Source organism: Mauremys reevesii, linkage group 1 (genome assembly GCF_016161935.1).
Source record: "Mauremys reevesii isolate NIE-2019 linkage group 1, ASM1616193v1, whole genome shotgun sequence".
In the NCBI taxonomy this organism is placed as follows: domain Eukaryota; kingdom Metazoa; phylum Chordata; order Testudines; family Geoemydidae; genus Mauremys; species Mauremys reevesii.
Window position 1 is genome coordinate 9723133 of NC_052623.1, and position 13482 is coordinate 9736614.

The 13482-nt window shown below is 52.0% G+C and overlaps 1 protein-coding gene across 1 annotated transcript in view; it reads right to left on the reverse strand.

Annotated features, from left to right (window-relative positions):
- Positions 1–1137: 1137 nt before the first annotated feature.
- The window catches only part of LOC120395721 (olfactory receptor 51G2-like), an 84366-nt gene continuing 72021 nt past the window's right edge, over positions 1138–13482 (reverse strand). The window contains exon 2 of the mRNA XM_039520390.1: positions 1138–2738. Within this exon, the coding sequence (XP_039376324.1) occupies positions 1763–2698 (936 nt within the window). The 5' untranslated portion in view covers positions 2699–2738 and the 3' untranslated portion in view covers positions 1138–1762. The remainder of the gene's footprint in view (positions 2739–13482) is intronic.

Sequence of the window (13482 nt, forward strand, 5' to 3'; positions counted from 1 at the left end):
ACACAAGGTCTCCTACCCTATGTCCCCATCCTCCTCCTTTACTCAGGAGCCCCCCACCAAACTCCTGTTTGGGGTGAACATTGGTGCAGGCTTGCCACAACCCCTGCTCCTTTTCCACGGAGTCCCCGCCCCCTGTCCCATCTCTTCCCACTAAGCCCTTCCCCCTAATCCTCCACTTCCTCTGAGGCTCTTCCCCCCAGCCAGGCCACCAGCCGGGCCGTGGGAAGAGTCACGCCAGGAGCTCAGGCTGCTGTGGAGAGCCCCAGACTCTCCAACAAACCTGAGGTGCATCCTGGGGGGCAGGGACACAGGCAGGGGGCTTCTCCTGGGTCCCCCAGCCTCCTGCCCAGGGCAGCTGGAGGATCTGGTGCTCCTCACAGTGGCTTTAGCTCAGCAGGCATTTTTTACCATGGCCCAGCTATAGCTTCTGGCCTGGAGAGGGGGTGGAGCCTTGGGGGAAGAAGGGGAGCAGAGGATGGGGCCTCACGGGGGAAGAAGAGGGGCGGGGCAGTGTCACAGAGTGGGTGGGGCTCCTGCCTCTGTCCCTCTTTTGATTTTGAAAAGGTGGTCACCCTGCAGTGAATGGGATGGGCTGGGATTGGAGCTGGCTGTGCCTCTGTTGGGGAGCTGAGGACTATTTCCACCCCTTTTCATTGCTGGAGTAACACGAATGTAGGGTAGGAAGAGTGAACCTGGGCTTGAGTCTCCTCCCAGGACTCCTGTGGGTCATATCCTCACTCACACATGCAGCTCCGCTCTGCCTCGGTGGGGAGCGGGCTCAGAGGTGTGCTGTGTGCAGAGCCATGAATGGGGGGGGAGGCAGGGGCGGCTCTAGGCACCAGCAAAACAAGCTGGTGCCTAGGGCGGCAAAATCTAGGCGTTCCTGTGGCCGGGGCGGCAGGCTGGGCGGCGGACCTGCCGCAGTCATGCCTGCGGGGAGGTCCACTGGAGCCCCGGGCGACTGGACCTGCCGCAGGCATGACTGCCTCGGCTGGACCTCCCGCAGGCATGACTGCGGCAGCTCCCGCGGGAGGTCCAGCCGAGCCACGCGAGAGGTCCTGCTCCGCGCCGGCCCGGGCGCCTCGCATGACTGCTTGGGGCAAAAAAGCCAAGCCCCCCCCGCCCTGGGTGGAGGGGTTCCCTGAATGGCTTCTTCTGGGGCTCCTGTGTTAATCATTTGTCTGACATGACTCAGTCAGAAACATCTGGCTGAGGGTGTAGGGGAAGAGTGAGTGTCCGTGTCCCTTGAATAGCTCCTGTCCACAGCTGATGCAGCCCCCATGGATCACACAGCACCCAGAGAGCTCAGGAAGGGCCAGGATTGTGCCAGAAGAACAGCTCTGCAGCTTTTTTCATAGCCTGTGAATGTTCAATCACAGACGGGACAGCGACAGGCCAGGTGTAACGGGAAACAACATCCCCATCCCTTCTCTTTATTGTCTGTATCGAGAGGAATTCTGAGGTTGGGGCAGCCACTGATGTGGCTCTTTAGGTGCCAACATCCCACCTGTCCCCTGGCTCTCCACAAAGTCACTTTTTAAACGCTGCTGCCTGCCTTGGTCTCCTTCCCTGAGTGCATTGTCATCCCTCACCGGTCGCTCTCCAGTTGCTCCAGGCCTTAGACCCCGTCTGAACCTGTCTCTACATAGCGGAGATCAGTAGCTCATGTCGTTTTTGATTTAAGGGTCCATGATAGAATAGGTGGCCTGTATTTTTCGTCTCCCTTGTTGTCAGCGCTGGAGCTGGATGATGAACTGACCTTTCACTTGACGAACACCCTGATTATCCTCGCACGAAGGTGTTTGCTTTTCACGCTGTACACGATTGGGTTCATCACGGGCGGGACGAGCACATGAATATAGCCCAGGGGAATCTGAAGCAAGGGAGAAGAGCCCTCCCCTAATCTGTGTATCACAGACAGGCCGATCATTGGCGTGTAGAAGAGCAGGACGGCGCAGAGGTGGGAGACGCAGGTGTTCAGGGCCCTGAGACACTCTGCATGGGAGGTGATGCTCAGCACTGTCTTGAGGATCATCACATAAGAGAGGAAGATGAGCAGCGAGTCCAACCACACTGTAGAGACTGAAACAGACAAGCCATAGATGCTGTTTACTCTGATATCTGAACAAGCCAACTTCATGACCTCCTGGTTTAGGCAGTAGGAATGGGAGAGGACATTGGCTCGACAGTATTGGAACCGTTGAAGGAGAAAAGGGAGTGGGAGTATTAGAGCCACCCCTCTTAGCGCACACACCAATCCCAACTTGGCTATTCGTGGCAGGGTTAAGATGGAGGCATATCTCAGCGGGTCACGAATTGCGATGAAACGGTCAAAGGCCATCAACAAGAGCATGGAGGATTCAATGCATTTAAGCACGTGGATGAAAAACAGCTGGGCAAAACAGGCATTGAGGCTGATCTCTCTAGAGTTAAACAAGAATATACCCAGTGTCGTTGGCATGCTGGATATCGATAAGCCAAGGTCTGTGACGGCCAACATGGAGAGGAAAATGTACATGGGCTCATGGAGGCTTGGATCTGTTTTTATAATGAACAGAATGACTGAATTTCCTACTATGGAAATAACATACATTAAGCAGAAGGGGATAGAGACCCAGAGATGGATGTTTTCCTTTCCAGGTATCCCAGTGAGAAGGAACACTGCAGAGTTCAATTTGGTGTCATTTACAGCTGACATAATGGACTGCGCATGTCTGAGGAGTTCTGAACTTTCCTTCCTAAAAGGAAAAAGAACAGGAGACTAGATGATATTTAATGAAACATCTCTTTACTCTCAGTGCACGTCTAGAGGCTCCCAGGAGCTCAAGTAAGATCAGCAAAAACACAGTCTTGGATTTACACACTAAATAGGCAGATAGCCATTGCCAGAGTGAATCAGACGCATAGTCTATAGAATCATAGTGTATCAGGGTTGGAAGGGACCTCAGGAGGTCATCTAGTCCAACCCCCTGCTCAAAGCAGGACCAATTCCCAACTAAATCATCCCACCCAGGGCTTTGTCAAGCCTGACCTTAAAAACCTCTAAGGAAGGAGATTCCACCACCTCCCTAGGTAACCCATTCCAGTGCTTCACCACCCTCCTAGTGAAAAAGTTTTTCCTAATATCCAACCTAAACCTCCCCCACTGCAACTTGAGACCATTGCTCCTTTTTCTGTCATCTGCTACCACTGAGAACAGCCGAGCTCCATCCTCTTTGGAACCCCCTTTCAGGTAGTTGAAAGCAGCTGTCAAATCCCCCCTCACTCTGCCCTTCTGCAGACTAAACAATCCCATTTCCCTCAGCCTCTCCACATAAGTCATGTGCTCCAGCCCCCTCATAATTTTTGTTGCCCTCCGCAAGACTCTTTCCAATTTTTCCACATCCTTCTTGTAGTGTGGGGCCCAAAACTGGTCACAGTACTCCAGATGAGGCCTCACCAATGTCGAACAGAGGGGAATGATCACGTTCCTCGATCTGCTGGCAATGCTCCTACTAATACAGCCCAAAATACCGTTAGCCTTCTTGGCAACAAGGGCACACTGCTGACTCATATCCAGCTTCTCGTCCACTGTAACCCCTAGGTCCTTTTCTGAAGAACTGCTTCCTAGACATTCAGTCCCTAGTCTGTAGCAGTGCATGGGATTCTTCCTTCCTAAGTGCAGGACTCTGCACTTCTCCTTGTTGAACCTCACCAGGTTTCTTTTGGCCCAGTCCTCTAATTTGTCTAGGTCCCTCTTTATCCTATCCCTACCCTCCAGTGTATCTACCACTCCTCCCATTTTAGTGTCATCTGCAATCTTGCTGAGAGTGCAGTCCATGCCATCCTCCAGATCATTAATACAGATATTGAACAAAACCAGCCCTTGGGGCACTACGCTTGAAACCAGCTGCCAACTAGACATGGAGCCATTGATCACTACCCATTGAGCCCGACCATCTAGCCAGTTTTCTATCCACCTTATAGTTCATTCATCCAGCCCATACTTCTTTAACTTGCTGGCAAGAATACTGTGGGAGAACGTATCAAAAACTTTACTAAAGTCAAGGAATAACACATCCACTGATTTCCCCTCATCCACAGACCCAATTGCCTCCTCATAGAAGGCAATTAGGTTAGTCAGGCATGACTTGCCCTTGGTGAATCCATGCTGACTGTTCCTGATCACTTTCCTCTCCTCTAAGTGGTTCAGAATTGATTCCTTGAGGACCTGCTCTATGAGTTTTCCAGGGAGTGAGGTGAGGCTGACTGGCCTGTAGTTCCCTGGATCCTCCTCCTTCCCTTTTTTAAAGATGGGCACTACAGTAGCCTGTTTCCAGTCATCTGGGACCTCCCCCGATCACCAAGAATTTTCAAAGATAATGGCCAATGACTCTGCAATTACATCCGCCAACTCCTTTAGCACCGTCAGATGCAGCGCATCCGGCCCCATGGACTTGTGCTTGTGCAGTTTTTCTAAATAGTCCCAAACCACTTCTTTCTCCACAGAGGGCTGGTCACCTCCTCCCCATACCGTGCTGCCCAGTGCAGCAGTCTGGGAGCTGACCTTGTCTGCGAAGACAGAGGCAAAAAAATCATTAAGTATATTAGCTTTTTCCACATCCTCTGTCACTAGGTTGCCTCTCCCATTCTGTAAGGGGCCCACACTTTCCTTGATTTTCTTCTTGTTGCTAACATACCTGAAGAAACCCTTCTTGTTACTCTTAACATCTCTTGCTAGCTGCAGCTCCAAGTGTGATTTGGCCTTCCTGATTTTACTCCTGCATGCATGAGCAATATTTTTATCTAGCCTAGTATCCAGTGGTCAGTTCCATATGCTTCAGAGGAACTAGAAGATGCTCTGCAATAAGGAGCTTGGAAATAACCTGTAATCACTTATTAGACAAATTTTGTGGTGCAAATCAGGAAGGTTTAGTGCTCATCGAAGAGTTTTTGAAACAATCCCCTCTACTCTAATTGGATTATATGGTTATCTATATAAACATCCAGTCCCTCTTTGAATCCTGCTAAACTCTTGGCCTCTTGTGGCTGGGAGTTCCACAGTCTACTTGAGCACTATGTGATTTTACAATTGTGACTTTCCCATAGACACTCTTTCTAGCCCTCCACTTCTGAGTGTGGTCCGTTATATCATGAGATGTTTGTAAACACATTAGAAGTCCACTGGGGAAAATTGTCATTCTATTTATCTGTCCTGCTGTGAAGCGATTTATAAAAGTGTTTCATTGTCTCATTGTTTATAAGTTTTTATTTTTTCCACTCCTGAGGGCAAGTCTACATTATGTGCTGGATTGACGGGCAGCAATCGATCAATTACCGAGCGCTCTCCTGTCGACTCCGGTACTCCACCGGAGCGAGAAGCGTAGGCAGAGTTGACGGGGGAGCATCAGACGTGTACTTAACAAAGTGAAGACACCGCAGTAAGTAGATATAAGTACATAGACTTCAGCTACATTATTCACGTAACTGAAGTTGCATAACTTAGATCAATCTCCCCCCGCATCTCCCCAGTGTAGACGAGACCTCAGAGTCCAAATTAAGCCACTGCCCCTTTGCAGTACATGAGATACATTCTTAGGCACAAGTTCTTAATTCAATAACACTGACTTGAATGGCATCACTCCAGATTTACATGTATAAATTCAATGAGAACTGGGCTCTGTTAACTGTCCCTTACCAAATGCTCCCGGTGATACATTCTGAGCCCCAAAAATCCCTCCAAGAGGAGCTGAAGTGCTTTGCCTAGCCTATGTTGACTGAATCCAGAGAGTTCAATCCTCCTACAGGCTTCTCTTCATCCTCACTTGACCTGCATCCTCTTCTCATGCAATGGTCTGTAGAGATTTGGCAAGTTACAAGCTAACACAGACAGTTACTTCAGTTGGGCAGGTGTGGAGTTAGTGTCACATATGGGTGAATACTGAAAACACTAGGTTTGCACTAATATCCGGTTGAGTATGCACATTACTTTACCATACTTGTGTAAGCAGTGATGGGCGTAAATTACATACAACCACTATTACACTCCCCTTTTCTGCACCTCAGCTCTACTCTTTGCTGAAACACAGACCAGCGGTTCTGTTGTCTCATGACTTTTTGAAAAGTCTTGCACAGGTATATCACAGGGTTTGTGTTCTTGACCCTGAATGTAAGTGTTTGAAACAGCTACTGCTCAGTTACCAGACGATGGCATTGTACAATTGTTCCACTGAACAAAGGGTTAATAGCACAAACCCATTGCAAACAGTATGTGGAATATTGTAGCTCCTCTGTCCCTGGGTTAATAGCTGACTGGTTTTCCTCAGGTTCTGTTCTGTCAGTCTGTAGCCTGTATCCGGAGTGGTAACAGGCCTTGGGATCAGTATAGAAAATAACCATTTCCTGAGCTGTTACTCTGTGGTACATAGTACCCCCAACGCCTGTTATACAGGAACAATGAGGGGTGCAGGAAGTGGATTTCAAAGTAAAATGCATGAATATTCAAGGAAATGGAACTTCATTTCACACAGGAAAGTCATCTATTGCTCTCTCTCTCTCACTGTCTCTATCCTGTATTCCTAAAATACGTAGCACCTTAGAACAATATTGAGACAGACATGGAGCTGAGATGCAATAATGAATGTATAGGTTAAACCGAGTTCTTGGGATGTTTGCTTATATCCTGGGGTGAAAGTAACTTAAAGGACTTGCCGGTACTCCGGAATCCGGAGGAGGGGCGTGTTCTCCACTGGAAGAGGCGGAGCCTTTAAATCCCCAGGCCCTTTAAATCAGGATTTAAAGGGCCCGGGGCTAGGGCTGTGGTAGCAGCAGCTGGGAGTCCCAAGCCCTTTAAATCACCCCCTGAGCTCCCAGGTGCAGAGGTGGCTGGGAGCCCTGAGGTTCGGGGGCAATTTAAATGGGGCGATTTAAAAGGCCCAGGGCTCTAGCTGCTGCTACCGCAGCAGAGCCCCGGGCCCTTTAAATTGCCGACGGAGCCCCAGGGCTCCAGCAGCAGGGCCCAGGGCTCTGGCTGCCACTACCCTCCAGGGCCCTTTAAATCGTCTACGGAGCCCTGCCGCTGGAGCCCTGGGGTAGCGGCGGCAGGGCTCCGGGGCTATTTAAAGGGCCCAGGCTGGGAGAGGCAGCGGGAGCCTCGAACCCTTTCAATAGCCACCAGAGCCCTGCTGCCGCTACCCCAGGGCTCCAGCAGGCTCCGGGGGCTATTTAAAGGGCCCGGGCACTTTAAATTCTCCTCAGAGCCCTGGGGTAGCAGCAGTGGGGCTCCAGCAGTGATTTAAAGGACCCAGGGCGGTAGCGGAGGCAGGAGCCCTGGGCCCTTTAAATCGTCACCGGAGCCCCGCAGCCGCTACCTCATGGCTCTGGCAGCAGGGCTTTGGCAGCAATTTAAAGGGCCCTGGGCTCCAGCCCTTTAAATTGCTGCCTCAGAAAGCTGATCTACCCCGGTATGGCGCACCAGCTCTTGCCGGCAGGGGTGGGAGGTCTGTAGAAATTTTGGTGGTGCCCAGAACCTGCCCCTGCCCAAAATCTGCCCCCCCAAACTCCACCCCCCACATGCCCAAGACTCTGGGAGGGAGTTTGGGTGGGGGAGGAGGTCTGGGGTGCAGGCCCTGGGCTGGGGCAGGGGACTGGAGTGCAGGAGGGTTGCAGGGTGCAGGCTCTGAGAGGGAGTTTGGGAATGGGAGGGAGTGTGGAGAGAGGGGGAGCAGGGGTGAGGGCTGTGGGGTGAGGCTGGAGGTGGATTTGGGATGTGGCTGGGGATGAGGGTTTTGGGGTGTGGGAGGGGACTCAGAGCTGAGGCAGAGGGTTAGGGTGCAGGGGGATGTGGGCTCTGGCTGGGGGTGTGGGCTCTGGGGTGGGGCAGGGCTGGGGATGAGTTTGGGGTGCAGGCAGGCTGCCCTGGGACTGGAGCCAGAGAGAAGGACTCCCCCCAGCCCTCTCCCTGCTGGCAGCAGAGAGCTCTGGGGTAGGGACCCCCTTCTCCCTCCCGGCAGCACACTCCTCCCCCCACTATCACTGCACGTGCTCCTAGGGCCCCTCTCAGGCCCAGGAATCCCCCTCGCCTCCCCTGTGGTGGGTGCCATGCCAGGGGGGTGGGGGCGGCTGCCATCACATGTGCGCCTCCTCCCCACTGCTGCCCCTCACTGTAGCCTCACTGGGGCTGCCCTTTGCCCAGCGTGGGGCAAGAGCAGTGACTGTGGGCAGTGGGGCGGCTGTACTGGTGGAGGGTCCCACTGGAATATAAAGGGTCCGAGGGGGAAGGCAGCCTGCCCTGGCAGTAGTGGGGGGGGCACTAGGACCCTGTGGCGGCAGTTAATGCAGGCAGGCAACATGGAACTGCAGGGGACGGGGAGAGACAAACGCTCTGCTCCAAGACCCAGGGAGGTGCATGGGGGCAGCAAAGGGGGGCTGGGGCACACTCAGGGGAGGCAGCAGGTGGGGCCAGGGGGGAGACCCGGCCCCGAACATTCGTGGAGCTGGGCTCCCGGACCCTCAATTTTGCTGGAGCCAGGAGGCGGAGAGGGAGCGAATGCTCCATTTTCTTGCCAGTAGCTACTGCACCTTTTCCCGCCGGCGTACCGTGCCGCTTCCGCACTTTCACCTCTGCTTATATCTATATTGGGTTAACTGCTGGGATGGTTCTGTTATGCTATATTGGGTGAAACCAGTATAACTCTTTTTAATTTCATAACAGGCTGCTGGAAAACACAAAGGATGGGAAGCAACAGCTGAAGAAAAAACAATCTCTCAGTTAGCAACTCAAGGAGGTTGAGAGACAACACCAGAGCTACAAGATGGGAAGAGCCTATTTACTGTTTCTAGCCACATTACCCAGCTTGTTTTCCCAGTTCTGGGAGTCTGTAGAGATGTGGGGCAGCTGTTGCTGAGAAATTCTTCAGACTGACAGGGACAGACACCGCTGGGGAAGTCTGAAGGCCCTCCCCCTGCCTGGTTCCCCGTTAGAGTAGTTGGGTTTGGAGTCAGACGGGTTCAGACTGATTTTTGAAAACCCTCTTATTCTCCCGTTTTACGCTTTATTTCTACAGTTCACATTACACACCACTTTGGTTCCAGAAGGCTGGCTGGTCACTCATCTCACCACTACTCACAGCCTCCCAAAGGGAAGAACCACAGGTGCTGAACTCACTCGGACCTGCAGGGTAAGCACAGTTGAACCACAATGTGCTGTACCCCAGGAGCCAATCAGAGGGTATCGGGGATCCCATGAGAGAGAAGGGTACAAGGCCTGATATGTGGCACTCAGAGATCAGAGAGGGGGAAGAGATGCCGGTAGCCCAGGAACTCTAAGGGTTATGTACAGGAGAGAGATTCTCGAGACCCTCAGCCAGTCAGGAAACAAAAAAATGCCTCATCAGACCTTTGAAAATGCATTTGCTGATTAAATTTCCAGCAGCAAATACACCTGAAGTGATCTGGGAACTAGTCACTGATATTGCATGCAGCCTTTTCATGCTCAGCCCCTGGGACGATCGGATCCAAAACCTCCCGTAACTCTAGAAATGGGACCCTGTGAGAAGTCTTGACTCAGGGATTTGGGGTTTTAAACACATTTTGCATGTCAGATTTCTGTGTAGCTTCAACAACCCACTGAGGACCATGGACAGATGTAGGGGAGAGGTTTCCAAGCTACCCAGTGCTTCCTGCACTCCAGCCAATGTCACTGAGACACTCCGACAGCCCAACTGAATCCTTTGCTGCTACACAGAACATCTGCCAAGATAAACAGCTTGCAGCCTTTACCCTTAACTTCACACTTTAAAGATAGTGAAACCTGCCAACGTACCCAATTCCTGCTAGAGGGGAGCCGCTGACACCAGAGTTCTTCACCATAAAGTACAAGGAGTCATCGGAGAGGTTGCACAGGCAGCAGGCAGCATCTGTTCAGATACGGAGGCAACTGTCTTTATGAAGCATGTCTGCACATTCCCTTGGGGCCACTTGGCCATCAGGGAATCTCTGCTGCTTAGCCTCTTGTGCACCAGCTTTAACCCCCATCACGGCCAATGGCAAACTGCAGGAGGCCAAATCACAGGGGATGCCTGGTGATGCCACCCAACTGGTCTGCAGTGCCAGCCCTGCTACAGAATCTATTCCGGGAATACAGGCTTGTCATCACTGTTTGTATGGTTCCAATTTGTCACATGGCTCACTTGAGGGTGGCTGAGTGGTAACGAGTCTATCACAGCTGTGATCTTGTTGAAATTAAAAAAAATAAAATATAATAAAATCATCATCATAATAATATACAGCCAGATTTTTCCCCAGTAGCCCTTTTCCTGCATTACAAACCCAGAGTGCAGGCCAGGGAAGGGAGATTCCACAAGGCTCCTACATGGAAATATCCCTCGAATCATTCCAATAGAAAAGGTCCCTTCCCTTCTCCCTGAAGAATGAAAAGGGACCCAGGATCCAGGGATTCCCAAAGTTATGCACAGATCTCAGTGATCCACTGGTAGATAGACCCACCCACAATCTCTGGGCCTCCACAACTGCTCTAGGAACCTCTCCAGGTCTCTTGTAGCACAGATTCATTAGAGACGTTCTACCAGGGCTTGCAACAGGAACCACTGCCCACAGGATCTGCGTAAGGGGTCATTATATAGGGTGCAGGGGGCTGCATAGAGATGGGAAGGCTAGTTAGAGTAGCTGATGGGCACAATAGCAGAGGCATGGACTGGTCGGGAGGTGTACACCATTCCATACCCAGAGGGCAGTCACAGACTCAGTCAGTGAAACCTTTGTTTATGTTACAAGGGAAAAGGAGATGAGAAACTTCCAATTTCTCTTGGGGATCCAAAATGTCAGCTCTGTAAACAAAGGCTGTTGCGTATCTATCCCACATTGAGGGGAAAATGACCTATATTAACGAGTTTGCATTGTACACATCCCCATGCAGTGCACGATGGCATAATTCTGCATTTATTCCCCAGAAAGGGAACAAAGCTGAGAAGCTGGGAAATTGGCTGTTGTCTCCTATTTGACCTTTAGTGTCTTAGGTAAAGCGCTCAGGTGGGTCAGCTGGGCTTGTGGCGCCACCTGCTGCTGTGTTGGGTGATAACAGGGCCTGGAGAGCGTGGCTGTGTCACCAGCCCGGCTGAAGTGTTAGGAGCTCAGGAGTTCCATCGGCTCCCAGACTGTAGCCCAGGGGTGACTATCCATCACAGAGAATTTAAAACAAATGAATAAATTAAACAATATAAGTCACCAGGACCAGATGGGATTCACCCAAGAGTTCTGAAGGAACCCAAACACCAAATTGCAGAACTACTAAATGTGCTATGTGAACTATGGCTGAAATCAGCCTCTCTACCAGGTGAATGGAAAATAGCTAATTTGATGCTGATTTTTTAAGAAGGGTCCAGCAGTGATCCCAGAAACTGCAGGCAAGTAATTCTAACGTCAGTATCAGACAAATTGTTTGAAACCCGTGTGAGCCTGGGCCCAGTCACCACAGTGCTCAGCCGTGCCCATGTTACTGGGCCAAGCTGTGGAGATGATCTTTGACCTCAGACTGCTTTCTCCCAACAAAACTGTCTAAGATGAGGCCCCTGTGGCTGTTGCTCCATTGTTTGGAAGTTACAGCCATTCAGCATCAATGGCTGCAAACACCAGTCTGATGACTGTGCTGAAAGGCTCTGCATCATCTTGACACCCCAACACTCCCCTCACACTTCAACTACATACCCTTCAATGTCACTCCTGAGGACCCCCACATTTGCCACAGATACCGAGGTGCTGGAGTCATGGGGCTTCCCAGAAGCAGCTGCCACAGGAGGCTGATGTAAGAAGACTTTTATAGACAAATGTCAGAGGTGATGCTCTGTGGAACCCTGACACAGCCCTGATCTTAGGGTCCCAGAGTATCTGATCACCTGGAATGTATTTATCCTCCTGCCACCACTGTGAGGCAGGCCAGGGCTATTATCCACCTGTGTAGGGCTCAGAGACATCCAATGGCTCCCCCATGGTCACACAGGGCAAAGGAATCAAACCCAGCTGTCTTGAGTCACAGAGCAATGCCGAGAACACAGGGCCAGCCTTCCAGCCATCCGAGCGGTGAGAAATATGGCCGGATTCTCTGCTGCACCAGCAGAGCTCCCCACATCACTGCAGAGAGCAGGGATGGCAAAGAGTCAGTTGCAGGGGTTTGATTTGCTGGCCTGTTCTTCTCCTGCCTCAGTGGGGTTCAGAGCAGCCTAGGGGCTGAGAGAAACTCAGCCCACTGGTAACAGCTTTCAAGTGCACAGCTCATTCGTGCTAAGGCCTTGGGGATGGGGGCCACCCCAGAGTGCCCCCTCGTGGCCCAAGGTAGGCCTGCAGACATCTTTCCCTTACCTCCAAGGTAATAAGAAGAGCAATAATTTATTCTCAGACGGAAGTACTTAAAACAATAGCCTCCTTTGTGGGGTTGCATTAATCCAGTCTTCTCTAAAACACAAGATTTCTTACCCTCTGGCCACATCCTTCCCCTTTCCTCAGGAAACCCCCCCCCCAAACTCTTTTTTGGGGTGAGCATCAGTTCAGGCTTGTTGCAACCTCTGCTCCTTTTCTGCAGAGGCCCCGCCACCTGCCCCATCTCTTCCCACTAGGCCCCTCCCCCTACTCCTCCAATTCCCATGAGGCTCCACCCCCCTGGCCAGGCCACCAGCTGGACCACGGTAAGAGCTATCCTGGGAACCAAGGCTGGTGTGGGGAGCCCCACATTCTCCATCTCCCCTGGGGTGTGTCCTGGGGGCAGGGACACAAGCTGGAGGCTTCTGTTGAGTCCACCAGCCCTCTGTCCAGGGCAGGTGGAGGATCTGGTGGTCCTCACAGTGGCTCTAGCTCCCTGGACACATTTCATCATGGCCCAGCTATAGCTTCTGGCCTGGAGAGGGGGTGGAAGGGAGCAGAGGGTGGGGCCTCATGGGGGAAGAAGAGGGGCGGGACAGTGTCACAGATGGGGTGGGGCTCCTGCCTCTGTCCCTCTTTTGATTTTGAAAAGGTGCTCACCCTGCAATGAACGGACTGGGCTGGGATAGGCACTAGCTGTGACTCTGTGGGGGAGATGAGGACCGTTTCCACCTCTTTTCATTGCTGGGGCAGCACAAAAGGGGAGAGGAGGAGGGAACCTGGGCCTGAGTCTCGTGCCAGGACTCCTGTGTGTCAGGCCCTCACTCACACACGCCACTCTGCTCTGTCTCGGTGGGGAGTGTCCTCAGATGTGTGTTGTGTGCAAAGCCATGAATGGGGGTAGGGTGCTGCCTGAATGGCTTCTTCTGGGGCTCCTGCATTAATCATGTGTCTGAGATGACACTGTCCCAAGCACCTGGCTGAGGGCGTAGGGGAAGGGTGGGTGTCTGTGCCCCTTCAGTAGCCCCTGGCCACAGCTGGATCAGCCCCCATGGATCACGTAGCACCCAGAGCGTTTGGGAAGGGCCAGGGGTGTGACTGCAGAACAGCTCTGCAGCTTTCTCATGGCCT